General features: G+C 42.1%; 2 protein-coding genes across 2 annotated transcripts; both read left to right on the plus strand.

Annotated features, from left to right (window-relative positions):
* The first annotated feature begins 13086 nt into the window (after positions 1 to 13086).
* Positions 13087 to 15370, plus strand: LOC147450049 (uncharacterized). The gene is made up of 5 exons (XM_086520639.1): positions 13087 to 14201; positions 14284 to 14485; positions 14574 to 14726; positions 14814 to 14910; positions 14988 to 15370. The coding sequence occupies exons 1-5, from the start codon at positions 13090 to 13092 to the stop codon at positions 15332 to 15334; spliced, it is 1911 nt and encodes a 636-aa protein (XP_086376765.1). The 5' UTR covers positions 13087 to 13089; the 3' UTR covers positions 15335 to 15370.
* Positions 15371 to 20020: 4650 nt separating this feature from the next.
* LOC147450050 (uncharacterized) lies at positions 20021 to 21512 on the plus strand. Its single transcript, XM_086520640.1, has 2 exons — positions 20021 to 20592; positions 21146 to 21512. Exons 1-2 carry the CDS (start codon positions 20021 to 20023, stop codon positions 21510 to 21512), a joined length of 939 nt encoding a protein of 312 aa, XP_086376766.1.
* The last annotated feature ends 1269 nt before the right edge of the window (positions 21513 to 22781 follow it).

Raw genomic sequence — 22781 nt, forward strand, 5'->3', positions numbered from 1 at the left:
ATTGCAACTAGTGATCTAACTGTGGACGCACGAGAAGTAGGAGCAAAGGTTTCATCATAATCTATGCCTTTCCGTTGCGCATAGCCTTTTGCTACAAGCCTTGCTTTGTACCTGTCAACAATACCATCTTGTTTCCTTTTTACCTTAAAAACCCACTTTGTACCAATAGGCTTTTTACCTGTAGGCAAGTCCACTAGATCCCATGTATGATTCTTATGAATAGAATCAATTTCTTACTGCATAGCATCTTTCCACTGAACACACTCTAAAGCTTGTTCAAATGAATCAGGCTCATCTGCATCACAAAGAGTGTTAAAGCAAGCCAAATCTACTTGCTCTCTGCCAAAAGTAGTACCAGCACGTGTTTTCCGTGGCAGCGGTGCATCCAACTTGCTATCCTGCAAAGTTTTATGAACCCATTTAGGCAAGGTTCTTTCTTCCCTGAGAACTTCTTGCTCTTCACGCACAATTTCCTCTACATCATGAGGTGTCACATGCTGATCAAAAGATTGATCAAGATTATCAACCTGTTGTGATTCTTGATTCTCCACAAAAGAAGGAAGCAAACCTTCAAATACATCATGTGTCTGCATATGAGGTACATCAAAAGCAACCATAGGTTGAGCAGTAGTTTCTGCAAAAATTACATCACGACTTTCAAGAATCTTGTTTGTAGCAGGATTGTAAAGTCTATAACCTTTACTTCCACTACTGTACCCCACAAATATACATTTGATTGCCTTATCATCAAGCTTCCCACGTAACTACTGAGGGATATGAGCATAAGCAAGATAACTGACTGAAGGTTTTCTGTCATACCAAGCTTCATATGGAGTAATGGTCTTCAAGGCACGAGTAGGACACCTGTTCAAAACATGTGTTGCACAAGCAACTGCCTCCATCCATAGCTTATGAGGCAAACTCTTAGCCTTGAGCATACATCTAGCCGTCTCCATTAAAGACCTGTTCTTCCTTTCTGCAACACCATTCTGTTGTGGTGTGTATGGCATAGTGCATTGGTGTTTAATGCCTTTCTTTCCCAAAAAATCCTTAAATGCACCTGACATGTATTCACCTCCTCGATCGGTACGAAGAGTCTGTACTTTGCAACCTGTTTCATTTTCAACCATGGCGACATAATGTTGAAAAACTGCAATCTGACTTTGCTTTGAGTGGATACACCCAACAAAACCTGGAAAATTCATCAATGAAGGTCACAAAATAAAGGTTGTTTCCTATAGATGGCGTCCTCATAGGACCACATACATCACTGTGTACAAGCTGCAACTTTCGTGTCCCTTTAACTGAACCATCCTGCGAAAATGCAAATATGTGCATCTTTCCAAGAACGCAACCTTCACATACATGTCTTGGTGGCATCTCCAATAAAGACAAATCATGCACCATATTATGACGTTGTAAAGTCATCAAACTGCCATAACTAACATGCCCAAATCTAGCATGCCACAACTCAGCATCCTGCATGGCCTGAGTCTTTGTTTCTGCAATACATACCTGAATCTGCTTTTCATAACGATCTAGCACAAATAGTCCATTTTCCAGCGTACCTGTAGTGATAAGAGAATAACCATTCTCTCGATCTCGTACAACACATCTGTCATCCTCAAAAATGACCCGAAGACCATTTTTTGCAAGAGAGGATACAGACAACAAATTCTTCTTGATCCCTGGAACATATAAGACATCTGGCAAGCATAAATCTGAACCATGTGAAATGGTAATCAAAATCTTACCAACGCCTTTGATTGGATAAGAAGCATTATTTGCACATGTCACCTTCTTTCCTGCTGGAGCTGCATCCAATGAACAAAACAAATCCTTCCTTGAAGTAATATGCCTGGATGCACCACTATCAAAGTACCAAATCATTTGTGTCTTGTCAACACTGTAAGCAGAAAAATCTGAACATACTACGAAAGCATAAGAATCCTGCACAAAGTTTGCAGACTCTTCTTTAGCTGTAGAAGAATCACCAGAAGCTGAAACAACCAAACTTGACTCTTTCTTCTTTTCTTTAGCAATTCGCTTTTTACACTCACTAATGTAGTGACCTGGTTTCTTGCAGTAGTGACATTCACCTTTCTTCTTGGACTTATCAGAATCACCTTTAGACTTCTCTGAAGATTGTCCTGCACTAGACTTCGAGTAATGAGCACTCTCTTTACCCTTGTTTTTGTTCTATACAACAAGAGCATGATCCATACCATCCACCTGTAAAGATTTGTTCTTACGTGATTGATCCTCCTGCAATAGCAAAGCCACTAACTCTTCAAAATGAAGAGGCTCAGGATTAGCTCGCAAAGACAGAGTCAAAGAAGTCTGAAAAGTCAGATAAGATGGTGGTAGTGAATTGAGTGTTTTGGAAACGAAGTCCTTCTCTGGAATCACTTCATCAATGCTAAGCAATTGCTCTTTAAGATCCCTGATTTTTGTAAGATGCTCGACAATATCATCACCTTCGTCCATCTGTATTTTGTCAAGTTGTTTCTTCAAAAACTCTATTCTGGAAGCATTTCTTCCTCCAAACATAGCTTGCAGAGTGTTCCAAGCATCCTCAAAAGTTTTGCAAGATCTGATATGTGGTGCAATTGTCCTCTTTATGGTTAAGGCAATCACAGCCATAGCTTGTGCATCTTTAGTATCCCATCTCTTTTGCTCTGGAGTGACTTGTGAGGGTCCTGCACCAACAGCTGCACCACGAACAGGCGTGGCAGGTGCAATGCTACCTGGACGAACTTCATCTCCAGATACATAATCCCACAATCCTTTACCAACCAAAACATTTTTGGCCATAAAAGACCAAAGAGAATAGTTGGTACCATCCAATTTGTCTTCGGATGTAAACGCACCAAAAATCTCTTTCTCCGTAGATTGAGCCATACTGTGGATGCACACAAGAGAGAAAAAGAACCTCCAAGAGATTCACAAATCTCCTCTCCAATCCAAGAAAAACTCTACACAAAATCTCAGCACAAAGCTAAGACAAGCTGCTTCCCAAAAGAACTGTTTACCTGAAGAAAATCTGTCAAAAAGCACACCCTCTTGATCTAAACGCCTCCGAAAAGTAACTTCTGCTACGCTGCTCAGAACAAAATTCTGAGGGCTCGAACGGCTTTGAAAGGGGGGCAAAACCCCAGGTCGCCTCATTAGAATACTCCCGGAACGTCGAGGATGCTCCCATGAGCAAATTTTTCGAAAACTGCCTGAACACTGCGATTACGCGCGCGGACGCGAAAACGCAAGTAGAGGCTCTGGAAATCAGCTTGCTCTGATACCAATTGTTGAAGATGATGAAACAGGAAACAGAAGGAAGAGAGCAACTAAGAGTAGGAAGAAGATGAAGAAGGAGAAGACACAGAGCTTGTGTGCGAGATCTCTGTAGTCTATCTCTCTGTATTGGAATAATAGTGTATATACAAACTCAGAGCTACAAAGCTTATATGAAACCCTAAGAGATAAGGTGTCCTTTCACAACGGATGTCCACGGGGAAAAACCCAGTGGGAGAAAAGTGCCCTTGGTGAAGCGCGTATACACACTAACACTACTACATGTCTACAGATTACAATATACCTGTATACAACTCTCTTGGCAGCCTCCTAAACACCAGTTGCTTTTCTCCCTCCTTTACTTTAGAAAGATCTTTCCACACTTCATGGAGACTCCATCGTACATGCATTGCTAGTTGCTCTTTCACCCACTTTCCAAATCCATCTGTAGGCACATCATCATATATTAAAAGCCCCTGCACAATAGTCTCAGCCTCATCTATGAGGTCCTCCCAGTAGAGTTCCTTTCTCATGTGCAACAATGTCTTTTTGGAATCCCCAAACATCTCTATAGTTGCCTCATCCTTCACCTTTCCCGTCATAAGCATATGCAACACCTCCATCTTCCTATTTATAGAAACAATATCATAATAAACAATTGACTCAAAACTTTGAATGAATACAAGATTTTCAGCATTGTATCTATTTTGGCATACCTCTCTGCTTGAACACAAGATGTGGCCAGAGTGTAGAGGTTTTCCTTTGTTAGAGAAACCATACCCTTCTTTGACCAATCATAGTTTAAGATTAGCTAAAACAATCCATAACCATTATTTGGATTTGCAATGGTGAGCATTTTGTATGCTCTATCTCTGAATGTTTTCTCCATGGTTCCTTTTGCCTTCTCACACTTTGCAACATACTCCTCCAAGCCTATGCTATGTCTATCAATTGAATCTATAGTCATCTTCAGTGCACTATTAAAAGAGGTTTGCAAAATTTGAAAACGTCTATACTCATTGACAACTATAGTGTGCTACATAAAAAATTGGTAAAAAAAGTAAACTAAATCATTACCTTCCAAACAAGTTGGCCTAAAATAGTAGCAGGAGTATTGTACCATTTCTCTCCATTGCATCGCTCCAAGCTAAACTACATGAAATCCCACTTCCTTAGATCCTCACCCAAACACTCTAATACTGAAGTTTTGTCAGCCAATCCAAGCCTTTGAAACATAAATATTTCATGTGATAGCGTAGGAGTTACAATTGTGCGCACCAATCTATAAAACACCACATATTTTGTCAATGAAGATTAGTACTTAATGATTTTTAAAAAAAATTAAGTCTACCTACTAATTTTGAATTTAAGGATACTTACTCATTCTGAGACTTCAAAGCCAATAACATCTCTCCTTCTTGCTTCTTGTCAATCACCAAAAAATGACACCTTACACGCACATGGCGAGATGGAATGTGTGACCAAGCTAGCAATAAAGAAACTTAAAAAATGTTAGGATGAATCTCTCTCCATAATTAAAAAAAACTTTAGCCACTTTAAAAGCATCTTACTTTCGTGCACACATGACATCCATGCTTTCACACGATGATTATCATCCCACACTAGAAATATTTTACCTTTGAAATGATCCCACCCTGTTCCTTCCATTTCTATCTCAAATGTCTGATGTTGAAGAACCCAATTTGCCCCCCACTCTTGAAAATCTAGTTGTGTCACATCAAAGTAGATAGAGCTTCTATGGCAAGTGAGGGAGACCAAAAAAAGGGCAGATGCATCAACATAGCCATGGCTATCAAAGGAATCACGAAATACCTCAATTTGGTTAGAGACTGTGTGGATTGCCTCATTAGGAATCAATCTACACAAAGGGATCAATGGAGGACGCTATTACGCTTCACCAATAAAACATTGAATATTTCCATTGATTTCATCACCTAACTAGAGAACAACAACGTTGAGAGTCAATGTACTCACTAGTCCAAGGGATGTCCAAAATCTTAACATCCATTGGATCACTAAAAGCTATTGCACTTAGAATAAAAGTTTTTTTGATAGGTGGAAGCTTTGCACAGGCTAGCCCGCACAATCATTCCTCCATCAACCACTTTGGATGGCTTGTCCACTCGATTGTGTGCAATGTCCTACAATGATATCCACAGGGATCAATTTCAAGTTGTATTCCAACCGTATTTTCTTATATCAGTAGAGAACCAACCTCCACCAATCATCTCCCAAAGCAAGATCAAGAATGGCCAATGCATGTTTTGTCAGTTTTTTGGATGACACATCTGTTTCAAAGAATGACTTTTTGTATTGGACTTGAAACTCTGAGGGAAGAAATTTATCCTTCTCTGATATAGTTTATTTCAAGGCAAGGGTATATTTTTCCTACACAGTATGGTACTAATGATAAGTCTATTCTTTGATAGTAAGAATTTATGCTCATTACTAATTGAACACTTTGATGCCAATTACAGGATGAAGAAGTCGTGACATTAGAACGACGAGCACATTGTACCACGATTTCTTTCCTATCCTCTTGTCAATGTGTGCTTGCATCCAACTATAGACTACACATGATACTTTCTCTATAATTGCCTCCTTTGAGGCAAGGCCCATTGCCCATACCAGCCAAACCATGTATGTGTAAGAGGTAGCCATATATCCTATCTTGTTCAATCTACATTGGAGTGAAGGAAAAAATTTGATTAGATCATTTGATACTAAAGCTATTTCACAAGAAAATAGATTCAAAGGATCTTACTTGTTTATATGCATCACAATGCTCAACATACCAGCATCATTTGAAGAATCTACTGTCACTAGCTCTACTCAAACTCTTGGGTTCAAATTGGCATCTTTTTTGCAAGCAACACCTAAAACCAAAGGAAAGGTCACACATTAATTGCATTCAAGACCATGTAAGAAATCTAACACAATTAACAACAAAGCTTACTTTCTTTAAGAACTCCCATCCAAGCAGCTAGCCTATGGTTTCCATCCCAAGTATACAACATTTTTCCACAGAGGTCGATCCAACAAGTGTCTTTGATTTCCACCTTGAACTCCTCATTAGCCACTTGGAAGTACAAGGGATCCCATGTTTGCACGATATCATTGTCCACGTCAATAGAAGAATGTCCGTGTGCATCAAGAGAGCATATGAAGCATCAGTTGGGCTCATAATATCCCTCCAACAAGAATGTATTGGCCAATGGTTGCAGTCGCTTCTTGGGGTCCCAACTAACTTGTCTTGCTTTCTCTAGCTTTACCAAACGGCAAAGAGAAATCCAAGGCAATGGAATTTCATGCTCTACCTAACATTGTTCAAATGACTTTAAAGCCCAAACTTTACAACAGTACTTGCTTCTGTAAACTCAAATGCTCTTATATACCTTCACATTTCCAAGATGTTTTGATAACATATCTTGACAATCTGTAACATCTTTATTAATCGAAAATTCACCTCCAGCATTCGCCCCTGCTATCTGTATGCCTCCATTTCTTTATCATTGACCTCCTCATTGGAGTTGTCAACATCGACAACAAATCCAAATGACGTTCCTTCTTTTACTTTTGCCTTTCCTTTTGCTGCTTTTTTAGATCTTTTTGATGTTGCAAGCGGTGGATATGACATAGCACTAACTGTTTTGCTCTTGGGTAGAGACACACTAATAGAGTGAGACATTCCTTGTGGTTCTTTCCTTCTTGTCTTGGTAACTCTCTAATAAACAAACAATATAATAATGATCATTCAGCAAGAAAAATTGCAGTAGATATTTATTACTTTATACTCAATTCAAAACCTTTATCGAGATGGACCCAAAACTTACCAGATTGATTTTCGACCACACAATAAGACTTTTTTTTTGCCTTTTTTAGAGTAGTCATTTCTTCCTTCATTGAAGGAACATGAGGTAGAGGAGCGTCCTTGCCTTCGTATACCTCTAGCATCACAATGGACAAGCACCCGGATGGCAATCTGCTCCCATGAAGCTTAGCCAACTTTGACATGTTTTCTATTTGACATACATTAATCGCCTCTTGTTGTAAATGAACTCAATGTAAGCGCCAATGTCAGATTTCTTGGCCGTCTTTAATCTCAACTGAAAGTAACACGCTTGCTCTAATTTGAAAAAAAGAAGTAAAATTTTTATCTATTTTTTCTCTTTCTTTTCCCCTTTTCAATTCTCTCTCCCACCCACCCTTGCTCCCTCTCCCTTCATCTTCAATCCCACTCCCTCTGTCAATCCTCTCACTTACTCTCGATCTTTCTTCCTCCCCCCCCCCCCCCCCCTCTCTCTCTCTCTCTCTCTCTCTCTCTCTCTCTCTCTCTCTCCCCCCCCCCCCCCCCCCCCCCCCCCCCCCCCCCCCCCCCCCCGATCTCTCTACACACCTTGCCCCCTATCACTCTCTCTCTTCTTTCCTCATCCAACAAACTGCTCCCTCCCACCCTCCCTTACTCCCTCCTTCATCCACCTATCTCTCTATATTCTACTCCTTCACTCTCTCTCACTTACTTTCTATCTTTTTTTCTCCCCCTCTCTCTTTCTCTCTCTTCCCACCATTCTCTCTATGCACCTTGCCCCTTGCCATTCTCTCTCTCACGCCTGTCCCCCCCCCCCCCCGTTACCGTCAAGAGAAGAGAGAAAAAGATAGAGACAGGGTTCTAGATAGAGACAGGGTTCTCAGTTCAATTTCAAAATCGTTAATAATCTTTGCAAATCTAACCTACTAGCTCTTATAGATAGGCTCTCCTCTCTCAACTATCTCTTTGACTCTCTCTCTCTCTCAATCATCTCTTTCACTTTTTCTCTCTCAAAGTGGGTGCTAGCACCAAGTGTAATAGGTAGAGATGCAAAAAGACACAAGACTAACCCTCTTCTCTTTGAATCTCTCTCTCAACCAAAAAAAGAGAGAGGAAGCAAGAAAAGTTTCCACAAAAATTCCAAAAGACTAGCCCCGTTCTCTTTCAACCTCTCTCTCAATAGTCTCTCTCTCTCTCTCTCTCTCTCTCTCTCTCTCTCTCTCTCTCTCTCTCTCTCTCATAATGGGCGCTAGCACCAAGTAGAATTGGAGGGAGAGATGCGATAAAACTCATCAGCAAAAACGCAAACAGAACCATCTCTCTCTCTCTCTCTCTCTCTCTCTCTCTCTCTCTCTCTCTCTCTCTCTCTCTTTTGTGTGTGTGTGTGTGTGTGTGTGTGTCTCGCAAGCCAAAGGCGAGTGCTAGCGCTCACCAATCCTCAGCACTGTATGGCACAGGCGTGTTCAAATGGAATCAAGGACGGATGTGAAAATGGAAAGGCGCGTGCATTGTGTGTCATGCGATCGGGCGGCCCAAATTTACAAGATCGCGCGACCCGAACTTTCAAATTTTCATGCCCCGAATTTACAAAATTGTCCCAAATTTACAACTCGGCCCGCACTTACATGTGTCATTGAAATGCCACATACTTCAGTAAACGCATGCGGGCATGGTGGTTAGAGCACATGCATCATACGGGGGAGGTTGCGGGTTCAAGGATCAAGGTACGGGCCCAAATTTACCTGCTGGCCCGAACATACAACCGATCCGAATTTCCTTTTTGCCCCGAATTTACATGAAGGCTCGAATTTACAAAAATACATCTGACGACCCGAATGACCCCCACCGTTGGTCCCATTTGAAAATGCATGTGCCATATAGTGCGGAGGTATAAATATAGCCATAGACTACCTAAACCAACGTATATGTGTAGGAAGTGTACATTACGCAGACCGGTGAATCTATCTATATGTGACCACAGGACTTTAAAAGAGCATAAGTGAGTGCATAGTTTAAGAATGTGAAATCTTACCATAAGCACATGCACATAAGCATGGCAAAAACTTTCCAAAAAGAAATCCGCTTGATGAAAAAGCGGTTTAATATCCCATAGATTTTTGAGAATAGATCTATAAATATAAGAGAGCATATTCCATTTGTTTGAAGCTTTCCATAGTAGATAAAGAAATAAACCAGTCGGATTGGTCTGTAGAGGATGCCAACAAGCTTAAATCAGAGACAAGTCATGATGCAAGGGCGGAGGCACTCTTGAGGGACTTAGGCTGGGTTCAGACTGAAGCGGCGGAAGAAACAAGACTTCGCAAATCTACCGCCGCCTAGTGTGAACAGTGTGGAGGAGGAAAAGTGAAAAAGTTAAGGGGGTTGAGAGAGGCCATCAACTCTTCTGAGGGGGGGGGTCGGAAGAAAAATGGAGGGCCCGACGGAAGAGTGCCTCAAATCCATCCAATCAAGTTTCGCCATGAAGAATCCACGCCCCTTTGCATTTCTCTTCGGCCGCCTAGTCTGAACCTACCCTTACTTGCAATGGAAAGACATTCATGAATTGGCCCCTTGAAGGCAAAGGTATTCTGATTTTACTATGAGCGTGAAGCGTTGGATCGATGCTCTGATCGTCCAAGTGGTGGCTTGAATTTTCTGGCAAGAAGAGGGGCATAATGCATTGGATGCTTGAGAGAGGGTTGAGGGAATTGAGCATGGGAATGTACCCTTCAAAGGGATTAAGGGCTTTTAATTTGGGTGCCCTAATATGTATGGGAGGATTCAAGAAGAAGCTATGGAAATGGTAGTAACACGGGGTGGAAAAAGGTGGATGCGTCGGACTATGTGGGTCGAATCTGAGGCGAGTACACAAATGAGATGTGTTGCAGGGGAGCTGGCTCCTATTAGGTAGTGTGATGCCTCTTCTCCTGTCTACTCCATGCTCCCTCTCGGCCTAGCAGTCTGCACACACAGCTTTGTTGCCAAGTTGCACCTTTGGTGCTTTCTTTTGGGTTGGAAGGGTTGCATGTGCCCTTAATGCCAAGTTTTTAGAGTCCTTTTAAAAGTTGAGAGAGAGAGAGAGAGAGAGAGAGAGAGAGAGAGAGAGAGAGAGAGAAAATTTGCATGCCTCCTTTTTTTTCAAGAGAGACGGAAAGAGGATGCGTCTATAGAGAGAGAGCTGACCATGTTTGCTAGAGCGGGTCATCAAAAACTTGTAAGACATTGTTCGACTAGACCTACGAGCATCGGCAGGTGCTTTGATACAATTGCTGCAAGCCGAAAGAGGGACAAGAGCGAGAGCAAAAGAGAGAGAGATAGAGATAGAGAGAAAGTTGGTATCTATGCATACATCTTGCATGCAAGAGTGAGATGAGAGATGGTTGTCGTGACACCATGCAAGAGAGAATGAGAGACCATGTACGTGAGTGAGTGTGCACCTTCAAGATTGGAGTACTATGCACAAGGGAGATGGGGAGAGGGATAGAGAGATCAGAAGATAGACACTAGATGGGAGTGAAGGCTATTTTGATGGGGGGAGAGGGTCACTATGTATAAATATATATAATGTGTGTTCAAGGATTATTTCTAAAACTCTTTACCTGTGAATTTTTGACAAATAAAATACACTCTTTTTATATTCAATCTATATTTTTTTTTCAATTTCATTTTATGGTACCCTTCTATATGTGAAAATGTGTGAAAATATGAAATTTAATCACCCCTTCTACTGCACTCGCGTGATAGTCACATAATTACTTAGTGGCCCCCTCCCCCCCCCCCCGAGGCTATTCCCCCTTGCATGAGGGAATGGGACAATTGAGCCTACTTGCACCTGTGCGAGACCTTTATTATATAAATAAAGAGATGTACAAGATTCTAAGCATAGAGCTTTCCATAAAATAGGGAGAGCTTTCCTAAAAGAGCTAAAGATAGTTGACTTGTCCTCAGCTTGATCTACAATCATACATTGGAGATTGAGTGCTACAAACCTTAGTAAGCCATAGTAGAAACATCCAAGATCAGTCTACACCTACAAGAGATAGTAAATAAACACCCGCATGAACCATAATCCACAAGAAAAAGCCCTTATTCTTGGAGTGGTTCTTTGAGCAGGGATTGCAATCTAGAAACAAATTGTGTAGCCTTTGCTTATTGTGCCATCCTTGTACAAGCACACTCAATAAAATGAGGAAGTATTGGTAGTAAGTTTCCCAATCCTTACTTTCTTGAGTTCTATTAAGGAATTCATCATGTTCTCGGAATGATATGTTTTACTCCTATAGTGCTTTATAAGCTTACATAAGTCCAAGTAGTGGTTGCATTAATATTATTCTTCTAGAAATGATCTCTCCACCAACATTTTTGCAATTTTCTCTAAAATTTGACCCGGATATAATAGCTTTGTTTTCATCAATGGACTATGAGACGTCAAAGTAGTAATCAATCTTTTTGATCCAATTATCCATCACTTTGCCTAATGTCCTTTTCTCACCAGTGAAGTTACTGGGTTGGGACTTATGAAGCATCACATGGATGTCTCACTTAAGAAACTTTTAAGACACTGCCAACGGGTGTAAAGATACAAGAAAGAGGAATCGGGTCTGATCGTTGCTTGGGGTGCAGAATAGCTAGTGAAGACCTAGGCCACCTTTTCATGGGATGCCAGGCAATCAGTGGCATGACTGGAAAAATATGCAAGTGGATTCAAAGGACATGGCAAATTAAGTTCTTCAAGACTGATCTGTTCTTTGGTAGTAACAGGTTGGGAAGCCTTGCTCCGCTTGTCTGCACTCAAATCATCAGATACTACTTATTTCACCATATTTGGCAAGCAAGGAACCGCCGCATGTTTGAGGGGGATCTGGCTGTGGCAAGCTTTTGTGAAATCATACAAAAGAGCAGAGTGACGATCCACATGATAGGAGGCAAACAAGCCTCAGAGGACTGGTCTAGAACAATACATGTCATGATGACATCTAAAACTTGTAATCCTTTGACCCTCAAGGCTCGGTCTGAGCTCGAGGTTGGTGTATATTTCTGATGTTCTTAATACTATTCACTCACAATTGTGAGTTTTGCAAAAAAAAAACTTTTAAGACACAAAAACTTTTATATGAGTGGCAAGAGGTGTGGAGGCATCGTGACACATAATCTACATATAGAAGAGTCATAATTTACAATGATTAATGCAAGGTGGATGCAATAAAAGACTATAGTGGTCTGTGTGTGTGTGTATTGTTATGGATAGGTTGACTGACCGGAATTGACATATGAGTATAGTCTATGTGTGCACAGGTATGGGATGATATAAGCCATGCACATAGAACATGCAAAGATACGCCTCCTTATTGAGGCTCATCCTCTCATAGCACTTTCTCTATAAAACCCTTTTTATGTGTAGCACACTCTCTTTAGACAACTCTCTATTTTAGGAGAGGCTACTCTCTATTTTTGTAGCATTTCTTACTCTATATAAACAAGGTCTCACATGGGTGCAATAGCCAGATGGTCTATGCTCCCATGAGGGGGGAGTAGCACTTGCTCTCCTGTAGTGTTCATCTTCTCCACTCCTCTTTCCTTCTTTCTACTCTTGTAGTTCAATTTGAAGCATAAGGAGATAAGTGTTTCTTTTATTTTACAAATGTATATACTATAAATATTAATTAAATTATATTGGATTTAACAACGTCAATGTCTAGTACATATGCATCAATTGTATGTTGCTTAACATGATAGCTGACATCAAACAGATTTGACCTTGATTTTACTAAATATAGGTTTTGGAATAAGAGTTCTTTCTATGCATCATATGTATGTTTCTAAGAGAGTTTTTGTTATGACAAATGTATTAACACTAGTTTGGTAACCTAACAAGACATAAAAGTGTCTTTTCATGGGGTAGGGAATGGTCATTTAGTGACCATTTCCCATAATGTTGACGACCACGTGGCGATCGGCGGAGGCCGGGAGCCATGTGGGAGTCAACATTATGGGAATGGTCACTAAATGACCATTCCCGGCCGTCAAGGTCCAGAGGAAGGGGGCCAAATGTGAAAGTCGTGAACTTAGGGTGCGAGGTTGGTTTACGCGCTACCTGTGTGTCGTGCACTAGCTTGAAGCAGAGGTATGCAATTTTTGTTTGCGCTCGTATGGGATCTAGGCGAGGCAAGAAGATGGTCGAGAGGGCTCACAAGTCGACTCCGCCAGACATACTAGGTGATGCAGGCTCCATTCCTTCGTTTTCTCTCCTGCCTGTTGATATGGAGTTAGCTACGCCAAGAAGCACAACGACTGTATGCTGTCGAGATTATAATGGGAAAGGGGTCAGGACCTGTGCCGATTTTGAACATCCAGGTGGTGGTGTTGTTGAAGTTGCAGGTGTGCATTCGCAAAAATCTGCCATACACCAAGTTACAGGCGGTCTTGATCATGTACAGCATGGGCAAATGTGTTGCAATGCAGGCGGGTTTCTTGATGTTGATGTTGCATTGGAGGAGGAGATGCTAAATCTGGGAGAGAACTCAACCAAGCAGAAGAATAATTGGGCACGGAAGAAATTTGATGCATGGAGGGAATTCTCTGGGATAGATTCTAGCATAGCGTTGGAGAAGCTGGATTTACATACTTTGAAGGATCTGCTTAGCAAGTTTTTCTTAGTTGTTTGCAAGAAGCGTGGTGAGTTGTTTCCCTCCGACACGCTAATGGGAATGCTGAGATGTTTTGGTAGGCTTTTAAAGAAAGAACAAGACTTGAGGATCGCCAAAACGGGTGTGACTGAGGTGCCGTTTGATATTGCAAGGAATCCGATTTTTAAAGGAACTCAGAATTCAGTTATGGCTGCCATGCGTAGATCAGTTGCGCAAGGGGTTTGCAAAGATAGAAAAAAGGCTTCTGTCATTGGGGTTAGTTTGGAGCAAGCAATCCTTGGCGACATCGACTTTAGCATCATGCATGGACGGTGTTGTCAGATGAGGTTCGCATTCTTTTGCATGTTGCATTTTTGCATTAGAGGTGGCTATGAGCTGTACAAACTAGAGCGAACGATGTTTTCGTCTGGGAAAGATGAGCTTGGGGCTTATGTCAGGTATTTTGCTGGTCTTATTGCTGTGATTTGGATCAATTTGTTTTGTGTCTGTTTCTTGTTGTAATACGCATGTGTGTTTCAGATTTTGTGAGAGATCAAGCAAAAACTACAAAGTTGATCTAAATCACTTTCAGCCGGAGCACTTTCGACCTCCTGTGACCGTGCGCGACGAGGATGTGCTGGCAACATATGAGCAACTAATGCGTCACATGCCGATATTTGTCTTGGGTGACAAGAATCTGGGTTTTATGTTTTTGCAACCCATTAATAATCCTCGAACACATGTGAGTTTAGGTTTTGTGTGTCAATGACTGTAGCAACTTTGTGTATTCTTTTCAATTGGATGTATTTTCTTGACTTTTTTGTGTGTAGGTATGGTATAGTCGGAATAGGGTATCGGTGAAGGTATTGACAGGGCTTGTGAAGAGTATTGGAGCAAGATCAGGACTTGCAGGGAATTTCAGCAACAAGTCGTTACGCAATACGTGTGTTACAAGAATGAGCCTTGGGCAGGTGCCACGTGAGGTGGGGATGTTAATTACTGGTCACAAGCGTCTTACGTCGTATGAGAGGTATGATATGTCGAATGAAGTTCGTATGGCTGCGGCGCAGGAGATTTTGTCTGATCCGTATGATGAATCTGGAAAGCTTAAAGTTTACCCGCAAGTTCTAGAGAAAAAATTCAGTAATTTTTGTGAGAACATAGAAGGTTCTTATCTTTGACTTAAAGAGTTTAAGATTACTTTCGTGTGATGTATATTTTGTAATACATATATACTTGTGCAGGGAATATATACGGCAAGGATTGCGCAAGTGGTAGCAGGCAATCGAAGGCTGGGAATATCATGTCCGTTGGCAACATGGAGTGTAGAGCTGCTGGTGACAGGGGACTCGGTATGAAGAATCCTAGTCTTCAAGGCATAGTCTTCAAGCCATACAAGATTGGAGATGAAATTCCGTTTGATGAGGAGCTACTCAATCACCTTCCGGAGGAGACGACTCGTGTATTGAATGTGGCTGCCCAGAATTGTCCAAGTCGTGGATTCTCTCTTTTGTCAGCTGGCACATTCAACAACTGTGTGATCAATGTGTTCTCAGGAAAGGAGAATGTTCCTTCTAAACTAGGGGTTTAATCTGGCTCATGACATATGTAAGTAATAGGTTTTGGAATCAGCACATACTGACGCTATTATTAAATTCTCAGCTTGGGACAGTGAACTTTTTTGGTTTGTGAAAGTTATCAACAGTCTTATTTTGTGACAGTCAGCTTGTGACAGTCAGCTTCACTGAGCTTGTGACACACTGAGCTTGTGACAGTCAGCTTCTGAGTGAACTTTGATAAGATTGAGACAGTTTTAGTGACACACTGAGTTCTGACTGCACAGTAATTAGTGAGAAAATTTATGTGTCATCATTTTTTCTGAGTGCTGATGTGTCAGACTGTGGTTTAATTACAGATGCTGATGTGTTGTGTTGTGGATGGCAGAGCTAAATGAAGTGATATTTTTTATTACACATGCTGACTTGTCGCAGATCTAACGGTTGTTCATAAAATTACTGTTAGTCATATGGAGTAGATGAACAGCTCAGATTGCCTGTCCCCTGACCCTGGACCTTGACGGTTTTGAAACAAATTTTCAACCTCATATAAAATCTTCTTTTTTTTTTAAGTCCTTTCTTATGCTTGAATTTCAGATACCACTACTTATGGAAAAAATGAGTAACTGTGAAAATTCCTCACCATTTGATCATGGTAAGCCTCCAAAGTTGATGTATCATATCATTTTGCTCAAAACAACAATTTCTTACAATCAATTGCACACTAAGTAGGCTCCTACTTGTTTTCTAAACCATATCATAATGTTTCCCGTAAACTTTATTGAGTTAGTGATCATACCATGTTGCTATTTTAGCCTCACCAATTTTTTTTGGGGACAAAGAATAAGGTTCAAAAAATTTGCATTTCCCATTCTTCTAACATATCATCAAACTTTATATCGCCATGCCCATTACTGCTGCTAGATCCATATTATCTCAAGTCTCCATGGTCCCTTACATTCAAAAGTATGCATGGGACACTTAAAAAGCATTAAAACACTTTCACCATTGACAAAGGTGTGCATAACAAGGAAGTACTAAAACAACAAACATGAAAAAAAAATCAGACTTCACGTTTTGGCCCTTTTAATCCCCTAGACAATGCTCAATATATAGGCATGTTTAGAGATCATGATTAGATATGTGATCATGCTCTTGGTTTTAACACTAGATTGGTAATGGGACAGTTATGTGTTCTGAGACACTTTCGTGCCTTGCTTAGTGAATTTTTTTTTTTGTATTGTTTGAGGAGTTTAAAAATTAAACTTTTAGTGCTATATATATATTTACAAAGTTGGCTTATGAGCGGAAAAAACTTGACATCATTTTAGGCAACTAATTCTTCGTATAACCTTGTTATTGCAAAGCATTCCTCAACCAAAGTTATGCAAAAAACATGTGTTGTATTTGGCTTTTTCAAAGAAATAGGTCCGGCCAATTTTGTTTTTGGGGTCTTTTAAGGGGAAAAGGGAAGGCAGGGGCCAGGCGGGCATTCACTGGGCAGGCAGTTGAGAGATATTTTTGAGGGCAATGTGGTTGTCTCTGCGTGTGGGTGAGATACAGATGCAAATTGCAGAGGGCCGATAGGGGCAGAATCTCTCTCTCTCCCACTCTCTCTGCGTCCTCAAAGCAGGAGGGCACCTTCATGGAGACACTAACTGCGCCTTGCTCCGTTATTGGAGATCTTCAGCCAGCATACCAAAGCTGCAGCCATAAGGGAGAGGCCTCTGCGAGGGCTATGGCGCGCAGAGAGAGAGAGAGAGAGAGAGAGAGAGAGAGAGAGAGCATGCATTAGATTAATGAAGATGGATGGGGAGAAGACATGCGCACACATGCTATGTGGTAGGTGGCATGGAGTTGAGGGGCGCAGTAGTAGCAGGGCAGTGGACCGAGGGGGAGGGGCTTCCTGCCAAGCGTGCTAGCAGAAGAGATGGACAAGGATAAAACGTGCGGTGCTTGCCTGATCTGGTGTTTTGCGAGGTCAAAGGCGGACATGCAAAGACAACGAGGGGCTCCCTCTATTATTGGGCGATGAGGGTTAATGTGTAGGTAGGCGAGCATGTTCCGTGGCAAGGAAGCGAGGGAGGTGTGCGCAGGGCTACAACAAGTAGAGAATTTTTGGGTAATGAAAGCTATGGAGCCAGGCCAACGTGCTTCATGCCGAGGAAGCGAGGGAGGCCTGCGCAGGGAAATGAGGACACATGCAACAACATACAAGGCGTATGGCACGAGCGGACAGAAGCGAGAAGATGGACGCACTCTGCAAGGGTGGGGAGCATTCCCAAGTGCAACGGGCAGGCACTTGTGTGTCGATGGTGGTGGTTGAGGTCAGCAAGTGCATGCATGTGTGATGGTTGTGAGCAGAGCCGAGATCTCCATGGCATCCCATTTTGCAAGGGAAGGTTAGGTGATTGGGTGATGTGGCATGGGACCTTTCCCTTTGGACTCTCCGCTACGAAGGAATCTTTCCTCCTAATTAATTAATGAAAGTGTAAAGTAGACCCAGTAGAAATGTATTTGGCTTTTTCAAAGAATTATAGCTACAACACATGAAACCCCATCTTTGTGAGATATAGAGGATAGTGAATTATGCTTGGTAATTCTCAACAGCTTTCATGTTTCAGAGGAGAATCAAATGGTTACTGTTAAATTTGTGACCTAAATACAAGAATTTACTTATCCTATTTTTCCAAAAAATTATACTTCTAAGATTTTTCTAGTGACTTTAATAAGATCGAGAAAATTTTTTGATTGCGCAAGTGGGTTTCATAATAAGAAACTATTCTTCCTGGTTCACATTAACACCTTGCGCTTGCCTGTCGCCATCGCCTGGAGCACCTCATTCTGAACGCGGCGCCACAACATCCCCCTGCCCCTTTCCTTGGTGCAGCTAGCCATACAATCTACAGAAGCGAACTATGTCGGTTGCTGTGCATGACATGCTGTTTCAAGAACACACACACACACACACACACACACACACACACACACACACAGATCTGTGCATGCTCCTGTCGTGCATCTGTCTCGTGTGCACACACATTTGCAATAGTTTCCTCTTAATCCCAATCTTGAGGCATATCTACAATATCTCCATCGGCAGCACACTTTCCGTGCCTGCTCTCATCAATGCCTTTGTTTGCGTCCTCATTCTCGTCTGCCCTATCTATGTACTCATGCGCGGATGCACGATGGAGAGCTCCCAACCGCATGATGAGTGAGACCAGGCGCTACCAAGCGGATGAATAGAACTCAGAGAGAGAGAGAGAGAGAGAGAGAGAGAGAGAGAGAGAGAGAGAGAGAGAGAGTCATGCGTCCTCTGGCTCCAATCAAGGCAAACCTTGCCCTGTACACCACCTTGAGGAAACCTCGCCCTCCACACTAGTACCCCGAGGCACAAGCTGTTACAACATTGACTGTGAGACCCCGCCTTAAAACACACAGACACAAGATTCCCTAATTGTTACATCACGACGAAATGAAAATGAGCATTCAGTAGGCCCTCCTCTGAATGGGCACCGCCCTTCCATTCTATCATTGCATTGGGCAACACCCAAGGGTTGCTCCTCTACAACACTCATTGTTCCGCACTGAATCAGGAAAAGGACATAAGGCTTACACCTCTCTGTTGCGCTCTTCTACCTATGCCCCTGCATTCCCCCTCCCACAAGTCATGGAGCTTCTCCTCCTCGCATCCTTGAAACTTCCCCAAAGTCTTGTTGGCTTTGCAAGGCACAAAATGGTGTGAGCAGCGAGAGCCTGGCTCCAGTCGGTCAAGTTGCAAACAACCAATGGTGCAACGTAGAGAGAGAGAGAGAGAGACATGCAAAGAGAGAGAAAGAGAAACCCTTTTGCTTTCATATAAACATAGAATCTTGAACAGATTCCATCTAATAAACCCCTTTTGGAAATTGGAGCCAGTAAGTTACTTCCTTGAGTTTTGGGGCACCCAATACCCCAACAGGTATCTAGATATATAAGCATGGTTGAGGTTTTCAATTTAGGAAGAATTAGAGTCATTCAACATTAATGAATTTAGTCTTCTTAGTTTTGCTAAGTTCAACAGTTAACTATGCAATGTTTGAAGTAGGTGCGCCCAATTTTGGCAAGCAGATCTAATACACGGAATCTGTGCAGATGCTCTCTGGTTTATGTGGATTAATAAAAAATGCAACACTGCATGTCATGCAAAGCTTGGCTGCCTCTGACGCATTGCACCTAGGTTCCAGCAAGGCAGGGCAGCTCCAACAAGGCACGGCTATATTTGTTGGTTGCGTGTGTCTGGGATTGTCGCTGACGGCTAGTGGTGGTTACGTTTCTCTGCGACTCTTTGTGAGGCCTACAACTGCTGAGTAAGTCCTCTGCTAGTGTTGACAGCACCTATTGGTTATTACTATATGTGTTTAGCTACCCGCTGATGAAAGTGCATTGTTGTCTTCTTCTGTTGCTGTTGAGAGCAGTTATTGGTTATTACTCTCTGTGTTTAGCTACTACAGCTCATGAAGTAAGTCGTCAAGTAATTACAGTGTGTGTTTAGGTACTGCAGCTCATAAGGTAAGTCGTCAAGTAAGTCTATGTGTGACAGACGTGTTGTTTTAGTGGTCTTTGGTTGTTTTGTTGTAGTGAGCCTGGTTTTGCTTCTGCATGGTTTGTGTTTTCGTCTTTGTTGTTGGGCCGACGATAGGTGTTTCGCATTGGTGCTGTTCTTGTAGGTGTGAACAATGGGCAGGCTAAAGTCTGAGGTGCGAGGGAAAGGGAAGCAAGGTGTTACCAATACTGAAGGCTGCAATGTTGTCTCCTCCAAAGCAAAGAAACCAGAGGCAAGAGTAATGGAAGTCAGTGTTACTATATCTGTCGGTGGTGACGATGTAGACATAGGGTTGTTGGGGTGCATGCGGTTGTTTCTTGAAAGGGAAACATTGGCTGGACTGCGTGCATTGGAAAGAGGAGGAGCCCTGTTGCACCTTCATTTGCAAATGGTTGTTCGTCTTTGGGCAACCTCGTTGATTGCAGTGAATAGGAAGATAAAAGCGTACTTAGGTTGGGGTAAGTCAGCGCCTGCAGGGGGAATGGTTTTGTGTCGCGGCTTGAAACAACACAAGATGCATACGTTCGAGGGCATGGTGGGGTATTGTTTGAAAGACCAGGATGAACCACATTTTCAAAAGGTTGTCTACAATATAAGTAGTAACGATGTGAATTCCGGCGTAGAGTTGTATAGCTTATATGGAGCCGATGAATTGAAGAATAGGGTCTGCTTAACACCAGTAAACATCTTTGATAGGGCCCTAATGTATTGGAAATTTAAGCTTCGACATCCAGAAGGCAACGACTTTCTATCTACATTGCATATAATGGTGAAAACTGGAAAGTACTATCCATCATCATCCTGGATAACTCCTTATCAGGGTCGTGGAATGCATCTTGCAAAAATCAAAGCATTGTGGAGGTGTATGATATACCCATCCACAACAACATATGAAGACATTGTCAATATTTTTGTTAATGATGATGTCTATGCAAACACACAATCTCGTGCAGAGTGGTTCAATTCCCGTTGGCAAGAGAGACAAAGGTATGCTTATAATAGTTGATGTAGGACTATGTTTGTTGCCGAGTTTTTGACCATGACGTACGTCTTTTGTAGTCCAGCAAGAAATGTTGTCAATGATTTTGATCTTGAACTTGGCATAAGAGATGCAGAAATAGGGGATAATTTCATTCCGCTTGTACATCGTGTTGACGTGACGACAGTTGCTTAGTGTGGTGTGTTTGCTACCAATAGCATTAATGCTTTTTATTGTGACCAAAAAATATAAACTGATAACAATTTGTTTTGGCTGCAGTGTTGAGATGGATGAAGAAGATGAAAATCAAATGCTTCGACTGAGTGAGACACAACCAGACGAGTCTTTTGGTATGATAGAAGACACACAGATCGACAGGATAGAGGATGCTCTTGCTGCAATTTTGAAAGAGTTGGCTGGAGATCAAGCCACAAATACCCGTCCGCTCCAGTCGGAACTTATTGAAGCGATACGCAGTTCGAGGGGTACTATCGAGGATTATGCAATCAACGTCGCTGACATACAAGTGACAAAGCTGGAAGAGCAGATTTTGTCATTGGAAAAAGAACTGACAGCTCTCAAAGCCCAAGTGAATCGTTTTAATGCAATACTATGTAGGTTTTCAAATATGGTGAATCGCAGTTAGAACCTGTCATAAATTCTGAAAATGTAAATGGAACTACTCCCAGCTTCTAATAATCTAAATGGAACTACTTCGAGCTCAGAGATCTTTTGGTTTTTTTGTCTGTACAGAATCTCAAACAAAAAGTTCCATTATCGTAGCTTGGTCACCCCTACTTGCTCTAAACAATATTGGAATTGTTTAAAGCACTGCTCTGTCTCTCATTCCTCTCAACAGTCTCACCACTCTGTCTGTCCTTCTCATGCCAGAGTTCCATTATGATAGGCTTGTCATCCCTCCTTGCTGTATACAACATCGTTTAAAGCATTGCTCTCTCTCTCATTGCTTTCAACAGTGTCAGCACTGTCTCTGTCTTGCTCATGCCACAGAGTACATCTTGCAGTCAATTAAAGAATTTGTGTCCGATCGTTTCCTCATGATGGAGCCGAACGTCATTTTGTGCCAGCTGAGGGACGGCAGGCGGGCTGCGCACAGGCTTTGTATGTTTTTTTTTTGTTCTCTGCGCAGCAAACAGCGACTATGTAATCTCTGGATCCACGTCAACAGCATCTGCCTAGATTCCAGTTAATGCGAGCGCAGACCCAGTAGGTAATATGAATGTTTGAAGTAGGTCTCACAAACGTTTTCTTTCATTAGTTTTTATAGGAATCACAAAAGATGCTTCTTTAAAAGTTTGGATGAAAGGTAATCTAGGAAGGGGGGGGGGGGGGGGGGGGGGTTTGCCCATGGGCATGGCACATCGATGAGACGGAGAGAGGGAAAGAGAGAGTTTTTTTTTGTCTTCAAAGGAAAAGCGGCAAACTTTTTTCCAGGGCAACAATGTTCGGGGAAAATGTGGCTCGGCTTGATATCGTGCCATTTTTAGTACATTGAGAAATGTCGTATCCCTCTTGAATAACAGGCTTGAGTTCAAGTCTCCTCGTCGGATAGATCTTTAAGGTCTCTTGGGATATTTTCCTGCGATGATAAAATACTCGTCTTCTTCTTCTTCTTCTCTCGTTCTCTTCTCTTGTGCCCCTTTCCCCTCTCTCGTCTTGTGTCCCTCACAACCGGAGATATTTTGAGACTATCCGAAATTTGAAGGGCATTTTGGGAATTTATCGCAAATTATTACTGGGGGCGTGCTATCTCGTCAACACGAAGATGGGGCAGTTGGCAGAACAGTGGTGCCACGATTTGCAGATGCAATCAAGGGCAGGTGTCACCCAAGGCGAGGCTGACGGGCGTGACCGGGGGGGGGGGGGGCTTGTTGCCTGAGTGCGTAGAGAGGAG

This window comes from Adiantum capillus-veneris, chromosome 9, assembly GCF_014529385.1.
Source record: "Adiantum capillus-veneris isolate H3 chromosome 9, ASM1452938v2, whole genome shotgun sequence".
In the NCBI taxonomy this organism is placed as follows: Eukaryota; Viridiplantae; Streptophyta; class Polypodiopsida; order Polypodiales; family Pteridaceae; genus Adiantum; species Adiantum capillus-veneris.